The 20,898-nt window shown below is 43.0% G+C and overlaps 1 protein-coding gene and 1 pseudogene across 11 annotated transcripts in view; both read left to right on the top strand.

Annotated features, from left to right (window-relative positions):
• LOC308564258 (large ribosomal subunit protein eL8 pseudogene) overlaps positions 1 to 5,615 on the top strand; it is an 84,556-nt pseudogene extending 78,941 nt beyond the window's left edge. The window contains exon 2 of the transcript XR_014000635.1: positions 3,660 to 5,615. The product of XR_014000635.1 is annotated as a large ribosomal subunit protein eL8 pseudogene (transcript). The remainder of the gene's footprint in view (positions 1 to 3,659) is intronic.
• Positions 5,616 to 10,984: 5,369 nt separating this feature from the next.
• The window catches only part of CDC14B (cell division cycle 14B), a 79,061-nt gene continuing 69,147 nt past the window's right edge, over positions 10,985 to 20,898 (top strand). For 7 of the 10 annotated variants that reach the window (XM_081152226.1, XM_081152222.1, XM_081152223.1 and 4 more), the window contains exon 1: positions 10,985 to 11,682. In XM_081152226.1, the coding sequence (XP_081008352.1) occupies positions 11,084 to 11,682 (599 nt within the window). In that variant the 5' untranslated portion in view covers positions 10,985 to 11,083. The remainder of the gene's footprint in view (positions 11,683 to 20,898) is intronic. The other 3 variants (XM_081152219.1, XM_081152228.1, XM_081152217.1) reach the window with 1 other exon arrangement.

Below are 20,898 nucleotides of genomic sequence, written 5' to 3'. Positions count from 1 at the left end.
ATCTGATGCTCCAAGGATGCACCATCACAGCAGAGAACACCTGCAAAAATGCATGTCCTGACCCTAACCTTTAGAGAAAGGATTGCGTCCTGGGCCAGGGGAAAAAAATGCTATAAAAGACATTAAGCTTTTCCCCCTAAATGCACTTTTTTAGAGTGTTTGAAGTTTTTCAAACTGAAACAAAAACAAAAAACACAAGAAAGATGACTCTCATAGAAATCTGTAGGGTGATCCAGAAGATAAACTCAAGGAGACTTTCCCTAAATGGGGCAAGGAGCTGTTAGAACATTTTAATTGATAAGAAGATTTGATGAGATTTCCCATTTTGATAATTTACCAGGAAGCAGGAAACAAACATGCAGGTCAGAGGACATGTGTAATCCACAAATTCTTCGCTTGGATTTTCAAAGTACATTTTAATGTTATTTTGGCAGCCAGTTTTAACTCAGAAGCCTAAGTTCTCTTCATATATTTAATAGTGCATCAACTAAAATAACTAAGTCAATACAGTAAATGTAAAAACATAGTTGCTTTTCTTTCTGTTGTTAAATGACAGTACACTTTTACAGATAATTCCTAGAAACTGCCTATATTATGCATCATTTCAGCCTTGTGCTTTTGTCTTTTGCATAGCCCTTACCTTTGGATAAAATAATTCACTGTTCACTTGAATCTGCATTTTAAAATAGAAAGAGGAAATTAATGAAGAATCCAACTTAATCTGCGCATTTTGTGCTCTAGTGTCACTGAAGAGGAAAAAAAATCATAAAACAGTGAAAACCTCCCACCATTAAAAATTTAAAACTATAGATCTGTGCATCTTACTGTTTCCTGTCCTCCCTACTCCTATGGAAAATGGTGGGTGAGAGTGGCGATCCAAGACTGGCTAGGGCATCTTCATAGATGGGAAAACTCGTAACAAAGAGACAAAAAAAATCACCCAATATATTGAAATTGGTAACCAGTTCTCTTCCAAAGCCGGAAAAGTCTTTTCGGGGAATTTTCTTCCCAGCCACAACAGGAGTTAAAGGATAAATTGCTTTTACACTTCTACAACGACAGAAGTGACTTGAAATTGATTCCTTTAATTTACTTCTAACAGTGTGGATAAGGGCAGAGTCAGACAAGGATGTCTTTCTTGTCCTGCAAAAAGTGGAAAGAAAAATGTGTGTCTGTGAAGGTGAAGGAGGCTATTAGCTACTTCAGATGACCTGATTATCTCTACTGATTACTGCCTGCCCCAGTAGGCTCTATCCTACCACCACCAAGGCCCAGTGGGAGGAGGCCCAGTGGGGTTGGCCCAGTGGGTGGGGTTGGCCCAGCAGCTAGGTTTGGCCTGACCAAAATGCCAGGAAAACTTAGGGCTGCAGAAAATCTTGCAGAGCCCAAGTCCTGTCTGAAAAAGGCTGAGATCCCAGCCAGTAGAGCCCATCCAACTTAGAGTGAGAGAGTAGGAGGGAAATTTCAGAAGCTGTGGTATGGTGTGAAAGGGGTGTCAGTGGCAAGGGAGAGCAGCAAGCAGGGGCCAGGGAAGGTGGTGGGATAGGTTGGAGTGGCAAGGGGGAAATCTGCGTAAGGGCCTGATGCAGGGAACCATGCTCGTGTTTGCACAAATGGTACTTTTAAAAGGCCCATTAAAAGAATAATATTGAATGTAAACTGGCCCATTGATTCTATATCTTGTTTTTGGTGGTGGTTGGACAGATATAATTTTAAAATTCATCTATAATTTTGAACTAACATCTAAGATCATAGCTTTTATTATATGTTAATTATACCTTGATTTTTAAAAAGCTCATTAGAAGTGGATACATCAGGAAACTTCTGTAGCTGACATTACAGTTTTACCGCACCCCCAGAGCTTACTTTGAACACAAGGTCAATAAATATTCAGGAGCCTCCTTTATACTTGTAAAAATGAGGTGATGAGAGACTGTATGCCAAAAATCTGGACTAAAATAAAGAGGAAAGTTTAATTTCAAAGTTCACTTGGGCCTTGGTATACGTAAAAGTGTATATAAAAGAAGTAGTAGATTCTGCTTTTTGGCCGGACTGTAATAGGTCTAATTTCTTTTGCACCAGTAGGCCTCTGGGCATTTTTAGTAGCCAGGAGGAGAAACAAATTAGTCTGGACAATAATTTAAAATACTATCTCCCTTGTGAACAAAAGTTGAAAAGTCTATGTTTATTGAAAAAAAAAGTTTTTCAAACTAAGGAAAGTTTGCATTCCTTAGTATGGATATAGGCTATACCTTCTAGTAACAATGGTAGGGTACAAGAGCAGTGTACAAAATCAATAGCTTCCCTGTCTACCAGCAATGACCAATTTAAAATTATACCGAAGAAAAAAAACCCACTCACAACTGCAGCAAAATCATGCAGTACCTCATAATAAACCTTTGATGGTTTGCTTACTGAAGGATATAAGAGAGAGTGTAAAGAAATGGAAAGATAAACCTTTTCCTTTAAAGAAATTCAGTATTTTAAGAAATTCCTATTAGAGAATTCAATATTATAAATTCAGTATTGTAAATATATCAGTTTCCTCAAGTTAATCTAGAAGTCAAATGCTGTGCCAGGCAAAATCACAGTAAGAATTTAAGAATATGTAAGGATATAGAGAAAAATTGACTGATATATGAAAAATTTCAAGCACAGAAAAAAGTAGGACAATGAGAAGAGTTTATATTTACTGAACCTTTTTAAAGTGTTACACTCACACTTTACAATAAATTCTTCAGTATGTATCTTCCTAGATGTATTAGTCGGCTTGGGCTGCTATAACAAAATACCAAAGAATGGGTGGTTTAAACAAGATGCTTGTTTCTCACAGTTCTGAAGGCTGGGAAGCCTAAGATCAAGGTGCTGGCTGATGTTTCCTGATGAGGACTCTCTTCCTGGCTTGCAGACAGCTGCCTTCTAGCTGTGTCCTCACATGGCAGAGAGAGAGCTCTCTCTCTCTTCCTCTCATAAGGGACCTGTTCACAACATGAGGGCTGCACCCTTAGTGCCTCATCTAAACCTAAGTACCTCTCAAAGGCCCCATCTCCAAACACCATCACAATTGGGGGATTAGGGCTTGAACATATGAATGTGGGGGAAAGATAATTCAGTCCACAGTATTAGAATAAGGCCATTCCCCTACATAACCACATTATTACCATATTTCCCTAATATCACCTGATGCCCAGTCTATATATAAATGTCAGCACTTGTCCTAAACGTGTCGTTTATAGCTGGTTTGTTCAGACCAGAGACTGGGTATTGCATTTGGTTGTTATGCCCTGAAGGCTCTTTTCATTTACCATAAGTCCCCTCATCCACTTGACCCGTTTTTCCCCATGACATTTACTTTTTGAAGAGACAGAGTTTGTAGAAAGCCCCACATTCAGGATTTATTAGTTTGTTTCCTCACTAGTCACTGAATTTATTCTTCTACCTGCTATATTGCCTCTAAACTAAAGTCAGCATTCAAGACTCAGATTCAGGGTAAACATTTTTGTCTATAATATTTTATTGGTGATGCCGTGTTCATCAGAAGGCACATAATCTCTTTTTGGCTCACTCTTTAGTGAGGCAAAATTTGTTGTCTGGTTTAAGGTGGTGATAACCATAAAATAAAAATATTTTTGGCTTTCTCTCTCTTCCTGCCACACAAGATGCCTAAAGGAAAGAAGGCTAAGGGGGAAAAGGTGGCACCAGCCCCTGCAGTCGAGAAGCAGCAGGAGGCCAAGAAGGTGGTAAATCCCGTTTGAAGATTTGGCATTGGACAGGACATCCAGCCCCAAGGGGACCTCACCTGCTATGTCAAGTGGCCCTGCTACAGTCAGCTGCAGCGGCAAAGGGCTATTCTCTGTAAGCCTCTGAAATTGCCTCCTGCCATTAACCAGTTCATCCAGGCCTTGGACCACCAAACAGCTGCTCAAACGCTTACGCTGGCCCACAAGTACAGACCAGAGACAAAGCAAGAGAGAAGCAGAGGTTGTAGGCCTGGACTGAGAAATAAGCTGCCGGTCAAGGGGAAGTCCCCACCAAGAGGCCACCTGTCCTTCCAGCAGGGGTTCACACTGTCGCCACCCTGGAGGAGAACAAGAAGGCTCAGCTGGTGGTGACTGTACACGATGTGGGTCCCATCCAGTTGGTGGCCTTCTTGCCTGCCCTGTGCCAGAAGATGGGCGTTCCCTACTGCATCATCAAGGGGAAGGCCAGGCTGGGGTGTCCAGTCCACAGGAAGACCTGCACCACCGTCACCTTCACACAGGCTAACTCGGAAGACAAAGGAGCTTTGGCTAAGCTGGTGGAAGCTCTCTGGATCAATTATGATGACAGGTATGATGAGATCTGCCACCACTGGGGAGGCAGCATCCCAGGTCCAAAGTTGGTAGCTTGCCTTGCCAAGCTGGAAAAGGCCAAGGCTAAAGACCTGGCCACCAAGCTGGGCTAAGTGTACACTGTTGAGTTTGTACATAAAAGTAATAAAAATTCTCCTTCAAAGAAAAGTATCTTTGGAAAAGAGAAAATAGTAAGGAGGAACTTATCCCGCTGGACATCAAACCATACTATGAAGCTATTATCATCTAAATAGTGTGCATAGACATAGACGAAAAGATGGATATAGAACTAGACTGGAATCAGGCCACAATGTATGTGAGAACTGTACATACAAAAGGATAGCATTTCAAATTAATGGGGGAAATGGGCTATATAATTAAAAAGTGTTGGGAAAAAATAGATCCTTTTTACTATGTCCTCCAAATAAATTACAGGTGAATTAAAGAGCTAAATATAACAACATCTCTAAAAGGCAGAGAAGCAAGTGAATACTTTTAAAATATTGGGATGGGAAAAATAAGATACAACATCTAGAAGCCTTAAAAAAGTTGGTAAAATTGATTTGACATTAAAACTTTTATAGCAACATGAATAGAGTAATGTGACAGAATATGTAGATAGGTGATATCAGCAAAGGTTGAAGGGCTGATATCTGTAATATGTAAACAGCTACCACCTAGCTAAAAGCAAAGAACATGAATAAGAAATTCTTAGAAAACACATTGCAAACATCTGATGAGCACTTTACAATGTGCTCGGCTTCACTAGTGAGCAGGGAAATGCAATGAAAATACTGAGATATCATTTTTTATCTCAAACTTAAGAGTACTGATTATATATCCATTGATTTCAACAGTGTGGGGAAACAAGTACCAACAAATATTGTTGGTTCTATCCAAATTCAAAAAGTGAATAAGCTTTGGTCCAGCTCTTTCATCTCCCGTGGATATTCATTGAGCATTGTTTGTAACAGCACCCTCTTCCCTCCCAAGACAACCTCAGTGGCCATCCACAGGAAAATAAATTATGGAAAACATACAAGGGAAACCTATGTAGCCATTAGAGGGCATGAAGTCGCCATGAGGGCTGACAAGGGAACTTTTCAAGTTCAGTATTAAGTGCAAAAAACAGTTCACAGAACAATATGCACAGCAGGAACTAATTTACTTATTTTAATCCATCTTTTTATCTAAATACAGACTGTTAAAGGTGGTAGGATTGGGGTAGGGTGTGAAGGTGAAGGTGAAGGAGAACTTTTATATTTTTTATATACTTCTGCTTTTTATTTAAAGTAAAAAATACAGCTCAACTGGCATGACTCAGTCGTTGGACATCGACCCATGAACCAAGAGGTCACCAGTTCGATTCCCTGTGTGGGCACAGGCTGGGATTGCAGGCTCAGTCCCCAGTAGGGGGCGTGCAGGAGGCAGCCTGTGGATGGCTCTCTCTCATGAATGTTTCTGTCTCTATCCCTCTCCCTTCCTCTCTCTCTGAAATCAATAACAACATTTTTGCCCCAGTCGGTTTGGCGCAGTAGTTAGAGTCAGCTGGCAGACCAAAGGGTCCTGGGTTTGATTCCTTCGATTCTGGCCAAGGGCACGTACCTGGGTTGCAGGCATGATCCCCTGCCCGGCTGGGGTGAAAGGTGTGGGCGGCAACCAATGGATGTGTCTCACATGGATGTTTCTCCCCCTCCCCCTCGCTCTCTCCCTTCCACTCTCTGAAAAGCAATGGAAAAAATATCCTCTGGTGAGAATTTAAAAAAATTTTAATCAATAAAAACATTTAAAAAAAATAGTCATGTTTAGACATTTGGTCATTTGGGATAAAATCAAAGAGAAAAATTCCTTAAGAATCTTCGAAAAACAAAAGAATCTTTGAGGTCAAAAGCCACTATCACAAAATAAGACCTAGATTTCTGAAGCTAATCAGGATGAGCATAAGCTTCTGTTCAGTCTTGGTAGAAGCGTTTAGCCAAGGACAGAATGAATGTGCTGATCTTCATGTATCTCTTTCCATTTCTCCCAGATTACTAAATTCTCCACTGACATACTAAATGAACGGTTACGGTTGGTGGTGCGAGGCAGGCTAAATAGCCATCTCAGACGATGAATAAAGAAAAATTGAATTTATTTAAGGAAAAGGGGATGGGGGTGGGAGTGTCCAAAGGGAAGGGCTACAGAACATTGAGTCAAAGGGTTTTGGGGCCAGGATGGCAGCAAAAATATACTGAGGATGGCTCGGCCAGGGGTGGCTCAGTGGTTGAGCATCGACCTAGGATCCAGGAGACCGAGGTTCGATTCCCAGTCAGGGCACATGCCCGGGTTGCAGGCTCCATCCCCAGTTGGGGGCGTGCAGGAGGCAGCCGATCAATGACTCTCATCATTGATGTTTCTATCTCCCCCCCTCCCCCCGAAATCAATAAAGATATAAAAATATGAGGATGGCAAAACAAGGAAGAGCATAGAAGAAGCAACAGGAGAGCGTGGCTGGGCTGCTTTGTTTCACTGAGGAGTCAGAGAGAAGGGGCCTTGGAGACAGGTTCAGGGGTGAGCCCAGGACAAGCTGCTGCTGCCCATTGCTCCCCTGGCTGCAAGTCTCATGGGGTCCCCTGGGAGGGAAGAAGGGGGTTTGAGATGGCTCTGGCGTGCTCCCCTGGTGGGAAGCGTGCACAGGGTCCTTTGTCCTGAGCATATTTATCTCTTTTTTGCAGGTGGAAATCTTAGGGGAGGTCTCAGGAGACGGTCTCAATAGAATATTCATCAGCTTTCCAGATGGGCACTTTCAGGGTCCTGGTGTCCACTGATGGGTCGGTGCCAGGGCAGGGGGTCATCAGTCAGTGTAGCTGGTCCTGAGGCAGCCATAGGCACCACTTGTCTGGTTTTGCTGCATTTCTAGATCTGGAGCTGAAAAACAGCTGAGGCCTAGATGTTACCTTTAGGGAGGAAACGTTCAGGGGGTTTAAACTGCATGACCAGGGATATGCTCGGGGAGGTTAGGTTATCCTGGGGTCAAGGTTCTTGTTTTCCCAATTTTGCCCCTTGCTAGGCATCCAGGGCTTTCTGCCCTGGTGAGTTTCTGTACCTGAGTTATCTGCACCTGGCTTCTGCTCATGTCTCACACTGAATATCTGATGTATGTCAAATGCACGCCAGCATTTCTCAAAAGGTAAATGAAAGAGCGAGTTCTGTACTGCTTATTCAGCCCCTAGGCACAGTCCTCTTTGACTTTGGGATGAAAGCATTCTCAGTCATCCTCTGATCACAAAACTCAAAATAATCAGAATATTCACCCCCTCCCCACCCATTCCATTTTATTTTTTGTGTGGGAGGAAGCGTACATAACCAATCAACCAAATTAACATCAGAAATATTGTTTTAAAAGTCCACAATTACAGGGTTTGGTCTGAGGTCCAGAAAATTTAATAAAAACATATGACATTTACACAACTATAGAGGTCATTCAATTTCAAAAACCCACCTGCAAGAAAAGGTCCCATTAAACTTTGTTCTCAACCTGTGAAGAATGGTGCTGGACCCAAGAAAGAGCCATAGGTTTTCAAACCAAACTCACTGCAGGACCTGGGTTAAGGACCTGACCTCAGTAAGTAACTGTTTTTTTCCCTTTTCACAATTCTAAGAGATTTTCAGTCTCAGGGTCAGGAACGTGGGGGATTTTAGATTAATGCTGAGATTACCAGAAATCCAATTAAACACAACCAATTTTTCTTAAATGTGCTAGAGGAGATTTCACTGTGTGTCCATTTTCCCATATCCCTGCCACCTAAACCATCTAGTTTTTATCGAATTTTGACATTAAAGAAAGTATCTTCACATAATTAAAGCTGTAATCCAGCCCTGACCAGTGTGGCTCAGTTGGTTGGAGTGTTGTCCCGTGCACTGGAAGGTCATGGGTTTGATTCCTGGTTGGGAGGCAGCCAATTGATCTATTTCTCCCCCCCCCCACCCCGGAATCAACAAAATATAATAAAATTTTAAAGGAAAAAAAAAAACCAGCTGTAACCCATTGATTCTAAAACTTATATTACCATTTGAAATTTTAGCATAACATATCTATTGACCAGTTTCTACAATTCGCAGGGTAAGATTTCAAATTTTCAGACTGTGGCTTATCTGAAATACTCATTTAAGAAAATGCTCTATAACTGTTTTCCTTTCAGGGTGAATTTTGCCTACACTCCTCCCGTCCCTTTGTTGCTTTTCAGTGTGTTGCCCACAATGTTTATAATCACAACCAAATGCATCTATTCTCTGAGCTCAGACAACTCAGAGAAAACAACTTAGCGTTCTCCAGTGTTTAGATTCTCACCCTGCCCTGCCCCTGTCTCTAATTGGGTCACTGGTCCTCACTGAAAGGACAGCCTTGGACCAAATATTGTCAAGGCTCTTTCAAGCTCTAAATTTCTATGATAAATTGTCAGACAATGAACAACAAATTCACCAACCAACCATGCAAACTACATTTCCTGTGGCCAAATTCTTAGAACCAAGAGGACACCTTTTTTGAAGTGCGGGAAGACTCAAATTGTTCAAGGAAAGTGCAGCAACAAGTATCTGTAAGAAATAGCACTTTTAGCCACTATCTAAACATGACCCAAGAATAAAATATAATTAGGGTTTCAAACTTTAATATATATACTCAGCACAAGGACTTGCTTATTCCAAGAATGGAAGCTATTTCTGCATAATTATAAAGTGTAATCATGTACTTTTTCTCTTAATGATGTTATACTAACAAAACTGCAAAGTAAAATGTAAAAATGCTTAAACAGTATAATTGTGTCTAGACTTTTATCTTTTATTGAAAACGAATTTTGTTAGAATTTCTAGCCCAAACACTGTATTTGAAGGTGAAAGAAAAGGAAATTGATATAAGTGAACTTCTTGGCACTTTAGTTTTAATTTGACATTTAGGTAAGTCAGTCTCCAATAAATAGATTGTCATTCTAGGAAGCCAAGCAGACAGCTCCCATGTAATATTTATTCAAAACAAGACCTACTGAGATGTTAAACTTTCCGTGGTGATTATTAGAAATATATGCAAATATCAAATCATTGTACATCTGAAATAAATATGTTATAGGCCAATTATACCTCAATAAAACAAAAAACAAAAACAAGACCTGTTGTAAAATCTCATGTAGTTTGGGAAAGGGTGGCCTTTGTATTGTTGAGCTCCTAGGCCAGTGTGAAAGGTCTCCTCCAATCAAAACAGAGGATGGACCTGGGACTGGCAGGTTTCTGCTTACTGAAGTCGTTTACACAGCACTTCACAGCCTTTAACTAACTTCTTTGCTGCCTCTACAGGCAAAACACGTAGACCACTGTTAATTTCTGGCCTTCACCAATTTTCTTATAAGAAATAGGGTAAGGATGGACAAGATTATTAAGCTTCTGGTCTAAGTGGCTGATCTCTACTTCCAGACTGTTCCACTGAGACTGTCAAGCTGGACGAGGTACCTCCAGCCCCCTTTCCTCCTTCATTAACAGTGCTTAAAGTAAAGGTCTTTGACAATAGAAGTCAAATAGCCCATCCAGGAGGCCTGCAAATAAAATTTGCATTTCTGAGAGGCTTCCTGGGGACTGACAGACTCAACTCCCCTTTCTTTTCTAGAAGCTGGCAGTAGTTGTAAAACCACAAGATAAAACGTGAAAATGCTGGCCAATAGTCAGGAATAGTTTGCAAGTTGTGGAATTTTGGGCTACAAAATGTAAAGGCTCCTCCAGTCTTCTCACCCTTTTAGATGCTATCATGGAAATTAGTTTAATGGCCCTGCCAAAGGACAGTTTTGGTTAAGTTCCAGAAAGATCCGGTGTTATTTCAACCCAGTAGAAAAACAAAGGGATCTGACTACAGTTTGCAAGATAAAAAGTTCATAGATTTGATTCGCCGCTTGCTTCGATACTTCAATAATGTGACCTGTAGACACCTCAGGTAAGAAAAACATAGTAACTGGCCTATAAAATTACTGAGTTTAATGTGAGTACTGGATTCGAGATGAGTTAGGAGGTGGAAACCATTATGATTATGTGTCTCCACTGTAGTTTTATACACTCAGTAAGGAGCCGTTGCTTGGTCTTTTTTAAATTTTTATTTAATTTTATTTTTTTAAGGGGAGAAACATCGGTTTGTTGTCCCGCCCATTTATGCATCACTGGTTGATTTTTCTAAGCGTCCTCACCATCCAGCCGCAACCTTGGTGAATCCAGGGGCCGCTCCGACCGTCTGAGCGCGCCAGCCAGGGCGGCTTGACCTTCTGAAGGCTGTGCTAGGTCAACACAAAGAACGTAGCTGACAAGCAGCTCGTAAGTTCTGGAACCAAATCTACCTTAAGTCTACGTAGCGGGGGACAATTTAATCAGTCCAAGCCAGAAGCCACGGCTGAAGTCCTCCAGTTGGCGTGATTACAAAGAAGACCAAGCGCGCCGTTAAGAACACGCACGCTGAGGAGCTGGAGTTACAGGCCGGGCCGTGGGAGCTCTGGCGGCGCACGAAGGAGTTGGAACCGGGGTCCCGGCGCTGGGGGAACGCCGAGGACACGGTCGAGTCGGGGCGCCGGCGGGGCACACGCACACTTTTTCCCTTGATTGGCGGGATCACTCAGACTTTTCTTTATGGCGTCACTGGGTACCTGCCTGTAGAAAGGCCCCTCTCTGTGACGTCACGCCGCCCTGACCAATGAGAGGCCTCAGTCTGCAGGCCGAGGAGGGTTGTGGGCCCTTTTTTGTGAATGAAGCTCCACGGAACAGCCCTCCTGGGGTCCCCGGGCACCTCGGGCTGCTGTGCCCCCCGCCTCCCCCGCCTCCGCAGCTGCGTCCCCGGCGGGCGGGCGTGGGTACCCGAGGCAGCCCCAGGCGCCCCTCGCAGCACCCCCCCAGCGGGCGGCGGGCACCCAGGGGCGGGCTGGGGGGCGCCGGCAGCGGCAGGAGGCGCTGTAGCCCGGGCTGCGGCGCGGGTCCTGGGGAGGCTGCGGGAGGGAGCGGGGCCGGCGCGGTGGGCCTGGCCCCTCCTCTGGCTCCTGCGCCGCAGCCTCCCGACGGGTGCCCGCCGCCCCTGCGGCGCCGCTCCGAGCCCGCCGCCCCGCGTGCGCGCGGCTGGCGGGGGCCTGGGTGGGCTCCGGGGCTCGCGGGGCCATGGTGGCGGCCCCCTGACCAGCCGCAGCCGCCTCCATGAAGCGGAAGAGCGAGCGGCGCCCGAGCTGGGCCGCCGCGCCCCCCTGCTCGAGGCGCAGCTCGGCGTCCTCGCTGGGCGTGAAGAAGAGCCGCAGCGCCACCCCGCAGGACCTGCACCGCCTGGGCCCGCTGGACGACCTGTACCTGGACATCACCGGTGAGCCGGCGGACGAATGTGCGGCGAGGCACCGGGACACGCGGCGCCGCGCGTGGGGCCCCGGCCCCCCCGGGGAGCGGAGGTGCCTCCACCCCCACAAAAGCCCCAGCCCGCCACACCCCCTTCAGGAGCCTGGCTCCCGGGGAGCGACCCCTCCGCCCAGTTGCCATCTGGTTCGCGGTGAGCTGTAACTTTATCTGGCTCCCTCCTACCCAGCATGGTGGGCCCAGGGTCACCTTTCTAGATGGCTGGAGTCGGCTCAGCACCTCGGGCTTTTTCTAAGTTCCGGTTGATACCACCTTGGGGGGTTCCACGCGGGGTTGGCCCTCTCAGGAGCCTGAACCCCCGAGACACCCCAGAGGATTCCCCAACCGCGCGCAACATGCCCGCAGGGGAGCTGTTTGTGTGGCGTTGGCCAAACCTCAGCCGCCGGGTAGGAAATGGAGCCCTCGCCGGGCGGCGGGCGCGACGGCCGCCTCCCGCCGGGGCCTGTGCGCCGCGCGCGGCCCGAGCACGCGGTCCTCCCCCGGCGCCGGGAAACCGCGTGTCACGCGCGTGGCATCTGACCTGGTCAGCGTGCGGAGCGCCAGAGTTGTCACTTTTGAGAAACCGCAGCCAGACCCGGCAGGTAGAAAAGCAGCCCGCCCGTGGCTGTTCTATGATGAGTGCCGACTGTGCAGTTGTTGGAAGCTGCTCCGTCGGACCCGGAGCTGCTGGGCTGGCCGGGAGTGACGCCGCCCCGCCGGCGCCGGTGGCGACCGTGGGCGCTGAGGCGCTGTGAGCGCAGCCGGCTTCGGTTTGGAGGGGGTTTGCAGTCTGGCTAATGGGGTGTGTAATGTGGAAGCCTCGGCATACCTGGGCTTTTTAGAAACTGTTTCCTGCCCTTAGGCATTGATGCACCAGGTGAGCTGGAGTGGCCTGAACATTAACTTCAAAGGTATTCAGACAAACAAATGTACAAATTATTTTCTAGGTTGATGGATAGTTGGAAACTAAGGTCTTTTTTTTTAAAAAAAGCTGGAAGGTTTCTCAGTGTGGGTGGGTGGCCCTTGGGAACTGAGGGGCAAGAGGAAGTGGTTACCTTAAGTCCCTGTCCCCTGCTGGCACCTGCCTGGCCCATGGCAGTGAGAACTGCTGTCGGAGGCCAAGCCAGCTGGCTGCGCGGCACCGGGTCCCACTGGCGTGCGCTCCGGGAGGTGGCCCCGCCGAGGAGGGCTGGGGGAGGGGGACCCACACATTCCTTATGCCTTTGTTATTTATACTTTTTCAAAGAAATTTTGTTCAATAGCTTTTTCATTTTAGGGCAAGTAATGCCCTTCCATGGTATAGAACTCTCAATTCTAAAGGTACACAGGAGTACAGTGGAAAGTTGGTCTCAGCCACCAGTGTCCTTCCCCAGTGGCAGTGTATGTTCCTAGTCTCGGGGACTTTTTCCAGAAACAGGCTGAGCGCTACGCAGTTACCCCCCTCCACACCCAGGTACGGCACACGGCGTCTTGTTTGCAGGTTGTTTTTTCTTCGCGCTATTTCTTAGCAGACCCATTGTTTCGCATTAGTACATGCAAAACTGCCTCATTTGCTTTTAATTACTGCTTAGGCCAAAGTAGATACGGCTTTAAAATCTAAAACCATGAAAAAGTATATGTGGATTTGAATGTATATATGTTTTAGAGCTTGTTTAGACAGCTCCTTATTGATGAACATTTAGATAGGCTCCAATCAAAAAGGAGGTTTTTGACAACAAAGTCGTGGGAGTAAATATTCCTCCTGCTTCATTGAGAAAAAATGCAATGTGGCTGGCTTTCCTGAACAGTGAGCAATGAATTAACTTCAGAAAATATCACAAGCAGAGTATTGAGGAAAGAGTTGCTACAGTATATAGATGATTAAAATGCTGTTATTTGGCTTACAAGCCCAGATGAATGGAAGGGGGGGGTCCAGTCTCAGGGTAAGATCACCCCAGGGAAGTAACGGGGTCAACTTTCCCTGCAGTTTCCCCAGGTGTCCCTTAGTAACAGTCTTGGCTTCCTGGAAAAAATGATACTAAATCAGTCTGTTTTGGTGTGATACTAAATCAGTCTGTTTTGGTGTGAGAAAAGAAAGTGACTTGGGGTGCAGTGTGTGGATTACTTTTTGTTGGGTTTATAGGGAAGGGAAGACTTGAGAGCTCATCCTCAGCAAATGGCAACCTGGTCCCATTCTTCCCAACTTGTGTTTTTCTCATTGTTTTCTTAACTTAAAAAGTAATGCATGCACATTTTTTAGAGTCGAACATTACCAAAGGAGATACAGATTTAGTCAGTCTCCCTGCCTGGTAAGTTTTCTTTCCCTTCAGTTGTGTATGCATATCTTAGTTTCTACAAATTGTGCCATACCAGCAAGAGCAGTCCTCTTTGTAATGCCTGGGTGGTATTGCATTGTGTGGCTGAAGTGTGATTTATTTAATGGTAATAAATAAATGGTTACTTGGCGGTTTTCCAGTCCCTACTGCAAATGGCTACGGTAGCATCAGTGTGTATAGATAGCTACCTCCATAATGTGACTGTATCTGTAGAGTTAAATAGAATGGGGAGGCTGGCCAGAGTATTCATAGGTTTATCCATTCATTCATCAGTGAAATGTTCTGGCGATTATGAATAATGCTGCTATGAACGTTCATGTACAAGGTTTTGCATGGACATATGTTCTCAGTTCCTTTGGGTATATACCTAACAGGGGAATTGCTGGATCGCACGGTAATTCCATGTTTAATCTTTTGAGCAACTGCCAGGCTTTTTTCCATGGTGGCTGCACCACCCAATATTCCCACCAGCAGTGTACCAATTATTCCACATCCTTGCCAGCACTTATAATATTGTGATGATTTTTTCCCATTGGGGTTAGTTTGTAAAAATTAATGCACATTATCACTTCTGCCCTTAAATACATTAATTTTTTTTTTTTTTACTTTAGTCCCTTGACGTTTTTACTGCAAATTGAATTCCCATTGATTCCAGGATAGTTCATGTGTGCACATTTAGTATAGAATGCTTAATGCCTATTTTGTACCTGTAGTCCTTTGTTCTGTGGTCACTGTTGCTTAGTGTCCAGCCAGTCACCTGACCACACTGGGCTAAACTATACTAGAAGCAGACTGATGGGGATTTTATTCCTACCCCGACCCCATCAAGATGTTACTGACCATTCACTGAGTTCTTGCCATGTGTAATGACATGGGTTTTTACCTGAGCTGTACTCCTGGTGCAGTTCCAGGACACCATGTGAAAGGTCAGAAATACAGTATAAACTGCATACATTAATGCTAAACAATGCTGAGTAAAGATATGATCAGAATTAGTTGTTACCAGTCAAGGGAGCTGAGGGAAGAAGGGAAACGAGGAGGGTTTTCAGTTTAATTTGAAACTAGATAACTCAAGATGGGAGAAATACCAAAGGAAAAAATGTTGGGCACAGTCATATTTTTTATTTTCTTATGAACCTTCGTGTCGCCAGATTTGATCTCTTATGTTCCTATCCCTTAAGTAGGGCCCTCCGTAAACGACAGTGCACATTCTCCTTTCCTCTTTATCAATGTAGGAAAACATTTTAAAACTGTAACACTGTGTAATCTGTTTGATGATTTGTAGGGTTGATTCTTGGTACAGAACTTCAACTTATTTTACTTTCTTGTCCTTTAAATTCCTAACTAGTAAAGAAAATTGATAATTACTAGTTAAAAAAGAGTCTTGGTGGTTTGTCTTAAATTTTAAAAAAATGATTTTTTTTCAGTGTCTGCCACAATATTCTACCTTTTAAAGAGTGTCTATAACAGTAAATTATTTTATTGGAGACGCTCTAGTTGAGTTCAGGATTGTCATCTGAAAGCACTGATTGATAGTGTCTTGGATACTCATCAAATAAAATTAAACAATACTATGTCCCCTCCTCCTTTTTTTAGGATTAAAAAAAAGTCACTAGACATCATTAGATAGGGAAAAATTATTCCTTAATTTAGGAAGTATTTATTGCATGTTTACTATGTAAAACAGTCATTCATGCATGTTCATTGTTTGCAGTGATAGAAGTATATTTTCTTGAGATATACTTGATATGCTGTTACCTGGAGCACTATTTCAAGGAGGAAATAAATTCATTTTTCTTCTCGAGTTCCATGTAGTAGATTATTGAGTTTCAATAACAAGCTCGTCCAAGTATGTACTATTGATTTTTCTTCTTGCATATGACTTGTATTAAAAAAAGGAAGAAAAGCCCTAGCTGGTTTTGCTCAGTGATAGAGCATCAACCTGCAGACAGAAGGGTCCTTGGGTTCAATTCCAGCCAAGGGCACGTACCTCAGTTGTGGGCCCGATCCCCGGCCCCGCTGAGGGCATATGCGGGATGCAACCAATCAGTGTGTCGCTCTCTTTCTCTCTCCCCCCCTTCCACTCTCTCTGAAAAGCAATGGATAAAATATCCTCGGGTGAGGATTAAAAAATAAAATAGAAAGGAAGAAAATTGCACTTTTAAATTTGTTTATAATGTGAATTAATTTTCTTGATTTATGTGCTTAATTCTTCAAAATCTTTACTTCTGATGGTGTCGTATTATCTGCTTTAAGTATAATTCTTTAAGTATTCCAACATCACACACAGACAAAAACCTAACACACTTTTTTTGTTAAATTTATCTTTTATTGAAAGTATTACAGATGTCCCCCTTTGATCCCCTCTATCCTGCATCCACCCCACTCCGAGGCCTGCCTTATACCAATGCCTGTGTCCATGGGTTATGCGTATATGCATATAAGTTCTTTGGTTAATCTCTCCCCACCCTCTCCCCCTCCCCACCTTCCCTCTGAGACCCCTCAGTCTGTTCCATGCTTCAATGTCTCTGGATCTATTTTTTTCATCAGTTTATTTTGTTCATTATATTCCACATATAAGTGAGATCGTGTGGCACTTGTCTTCCTCTGACTGACTTATTTCGCTTAGCATAATACTTTCCAGTTCCCTTCACGCTCTCCCAAAGGATAAGAGGTCCTTTTTTGCGGCTGCATAGTATTCCACGGTGTAAATGTACCACAGCTTTTTCATCCTAACGCAGTTTTAATATTACTGCTTCAGTGGACATAAAGAGTGGTTGGACATATAGATGAGGAAGGGAAGGTGGAATAACTGGCTTACAGAGATGGTCAGTCAGTGCAAACTCTAACTTCTCTGTGCCTTGGAATAGGAATGAATTTCCCCAGTTCCTTTGGGTTCAGGGAAGGCTGGAATGAAATCTACATTGTGGATTTTTAGGATGGAATTACATTTCCAAGCTTCTGAGATAGTCTCTGGGGATCTCTGAATTGATAGGACAGATGTTTTGTTTTTTGAAAGAATTTCAGGCTATCATCTAGAAATGTCACAACCAACCACTTTTCCCTCTGAAGAAGCCAAGACTAGAGATAAGTAATTTTTCCAAGTTGGTGGTTTCTTTTTGGGAAATAAATCCATGACTACCTGACTTTAGTTCTTTCCAACAGATAAAGCTGTTTCACGGAGTTGTACATAAATGGTTTGTTGAACATCTACTAATGAATCCTGTGCTACTTAGGCTAGTAAACAGTGTCATAGTAGATGCTGCAAAAGTAGTATCTGTAAAACTGAATTTAGAGAGATGAGTAATTAACCTCAGGAATTTGGAGAAATGAACAAACTAAGGACACAATTTAGGTCCTCTGGAGCTCGTGCTGTTTTCCAGATTTGCAGTCCCCATAGCCCAGATTTTCCTGATATTTCATTCATTTAACAAATGTATAGTGAATACTCAGCCAGGTTTTTGGTTTTTTTCTCAAGTGCTAAAAGTAGTAGGTCACTGCTGGAGATAGTCCCTGCTCTTATGGGACTTGTTTTGTGTGTTAAGTGAGGGAAAAAACTTGAAGGGCCTGAGGGAGATCCAGGGACCAGTGTTTAGAGGAACCACATCGTATTTGAAATCTAACTTTGATGGGAAGAGTTCAGGCAGAGCTAATTCTCGTGGGTAGGCAGGAGGAAACCAGGGTAAGCTCGTGTCTGCCCACGCGGGGACTGAACACAGCCAGATTATTAATAACCTTTGGAGTCGTGATTTTCCCACCCGTTTAAAAATAAGCGCTCAGAGTTGTTTGGAGGGTGAAGTGAAGGGGCTGCATGTGAACCGCCTGGCCTGGTGCCACATTGACATCCAGGCCCCGCTGATGTCCTCGGCATTCCAAGTGTGCCGGCAGTGGGCCAGGCAGGGACACAAGGGCGGACTGGGCCAGTCGTCAGTGCTGGAAGGGTTTCTAGCTCAGGAGCAGACATTTCCCCATCTGTGTACTTGCACACAAGGCCGTGAGTCAGCACAGTGGAAATGCTGTGTCCCTCTCTCTGCTTTGAAGGGCGCTCCTGGTGGCACAAACCAAGGCTGGCTCAGTATTTGTCAGCAGCGGAGCAGGAAGCAGGAGAAGGCTTCTCTTGAAAGATTCTTTGTAAGAGGAAGAATAAACCCAAGCCATTCCTTCCTTTTTGAAGCTATTGTTACATATTTTTCTTATACTGAAGAGTTTCTATGTTGCCTAATATTAAGTTGCAGCTAGGCTTATTTGGGGGGTTTTGCAAAAATGCAAAGGCCTCACGGGAGAGCCTCATGTTGAAGGTTATAGAAAATAAATATATTAAATTATTTACTGAGAGAATATGAATTATTCAGAGTGGTTAATTTAAACCATGATTGTGCCTCTAGTACATCCATTTTAAGAGAGTATTACACAGATCCAAAGATTTATACTGGTGGTGCATGTGACCGGCAGACAGGGTACTTTTTTGGGGAGGGAGGCGTAAAACATTGTCCTTCAAAAGGCCTTTCCATACAGAGGCCCAATTTATTTGAAATGTGTGGGTGTTGTACATAAATAAGAAATTAAATATCTAAATTTATTTTTTTCTATATTAGGAAAAAATAATTTTAGTAGCCAGTAATTTGTTTCCCTTCCCAGGTAAGGAATATTTTAAATCTTAGTAAATCCTTTAAGGTCCTTCGCATTAAAGTTATTTTGATAATTATCTGTAAGTTGAAATGAAAGCCTGACAAGAGTTGTTTATCTGAGTATTTCAAAGCCATTCCTCACTTAGGACTGGCACCTTTATGAGTGAGGTAAGTAGGTGCAGGGGTTGTTGTGGGCAAAAGTGGAGAGATTGTATTAGAGATTCTATTGGTTCAGCAGGAGGTAACCAATCTTCCAAAATTGTTTCTTTACATCATTTGGTTTTAGCTTCTGGGTTAGTCACTTAATTTCTAGAAGTGCTGACTTCTGTATTAGGCAGGAATTACCTTCGAAAACATTTTCCATGATGAAATTGATTTTAACATCCTAAATACAAGGATATTGAACTGGAATGTGTACATCTCATCTGGATTCTGGAGTTTATATGGAAGTTTTACGCCTTCTCTCTCTCTCTCTCTTTTTTTTTTTTTCTATAGCTCTTCCTGGATACTGCACCAAAAAAGGTATTCAGATCATTGACTCTACTTTGCAGTTCTTTCTGATGATTTTAAATGTAGATTTAATCTGTTAGTTGTGATTCTTGGTTCCGTCCCTTCCTGTTTGCTTGTTTTAAATATTTAGTCTTAGGTAGCGGATTCAGTTTTTTATAACTGTAGAGTATCTTTTGTATGTTTATGGCTCAAGTTGAAATTTGTCTTTATATGAAAAGTTGTGTTGGTTTCTGTGTCCCAGTAATGCTGAAAGTAGTTTCTGTGATATTTCCTTGGGTCAATTATGAATGCTATGTTTCAGATGGTGGATATTTTTGGTAATATATATTTTTGTGTTTTAATTGAATCTCACTTTTGTAGGCTTTTGATGAAAGGATACTTATAATGAGTTGTTATAATAGCTATTCTTGACTCCCCCTCCCCCAGCTTACTTAGTTATTTCTAGGCATTTCTTTGCTTAATAGGCAGGCTTGTGTCTTATTTACTGTGTTTGGCAGGAGGAAATGTCATGAAATGCCAACCTGAACTTTGGGAAGAGGGAAGCTCTTTTATATTCTGTTTTTCTTTTTAAAAAGTATTCAATTCCCTTTGATTTTCAAGTTCCTCAAATAAGGCCAGAACAAATCCGAATGGCCCCACATATACATGTTTTCCCCCCTAATTTTATAAACAATTTCTGACTTTATTTTCTTGGTCTTTTGTTCAGTTCCTTTGATTTTTAGTCTAATTTATATTCTAGAAGAGCAGTTCTCTTAGAATGCTTGATTCACCAGTCAGTTCAAAGAGTGGGTCTCATTGTCTCTGAGTTGAAAAGCTGAGAAGTTATGCTGGCTAAATTCATTCTAATTGTATAATATCACATATTGAATTCATTTTTCCGGTAGTTCACTTTTATACCATTAAAATTTGGTTGGCAGTGTACTTTTCACAAAAGAAAAACATCTTGTTCCTGATGTCAGTGGTGTCTGTTGTTCCTTTAAGTTCTAATCTGAAAGTAAGATTACTTTCTTGGCACTGCTACTTAGTTTATGACATTAATCTTTGAACACCCAGTCCATAATGCTATAATATCATTACAGATTCTGAATTCTGCAAGGCCCTCTATTTTAGGACCATCACAGCTGAATCATTCTCTGCATTTTGCTCATTTATACCCATTTGTATTTGTATGAAATGTGCTGTGGAATTAGTGTATTCATTCAACAAATATTTATTGAGCAACTACTTTGAGCAAGGGCTTGGGCCAAGTATTACTGAGGAAGGAAGAAAGGGATGTGAGGATTTATAAGGACCTGCTCCTTACCCTGCAAGGCTGAGAAGGAATAGACTTTAAGTCATCATCTCAGCGAAGGTGGGTAGTGAAGGAGTCAGTGTGTAGTTTTGTTCTCTTCATTGAAATCATGTCCGTTTGAGAGAACTTTGTGATGGAAATGTCACTGGATAATTCCTACACAAAGTGAATTATTTTTTCTAATATGTAGTGAGAATATTTGTCTTGTGGTGTCTTTCTTGTGTATGCATGTATACATGTGTGTGTTTGTGTATGTGTGTGTGTGTTAACCTTTAACAGAAACCAGGGTAAAAAGCTTCATTTTGCTATATAACTAATCATATATCTATATCTATATCTAGATATATGTGTATGTACATATAGTTAATTTACTGAAAATCCTGTCTCTACTAAAACAGAGCCAAAGTGAAAGGTCTACATGCCAATCAATTCTATATCTCTAACTT

The sequence above is a fragment of the Miniopterus schreibersii genome (genome assembly GCF_964146895.1).
Source record: "Miniopterus schreibersii genome assembly, chromosome: 11".
NCBI classification, from domain to species: domain Eukaryota; kingdom Metazoa; phylum Chordata; class Mammalia; order Chiroptera; family Miniopteridae; genus Miniopterus; species Miniopterus schreibersii.
This window is presented reverse-complemented; position numbering and strand designations above follow the sequence as displayed.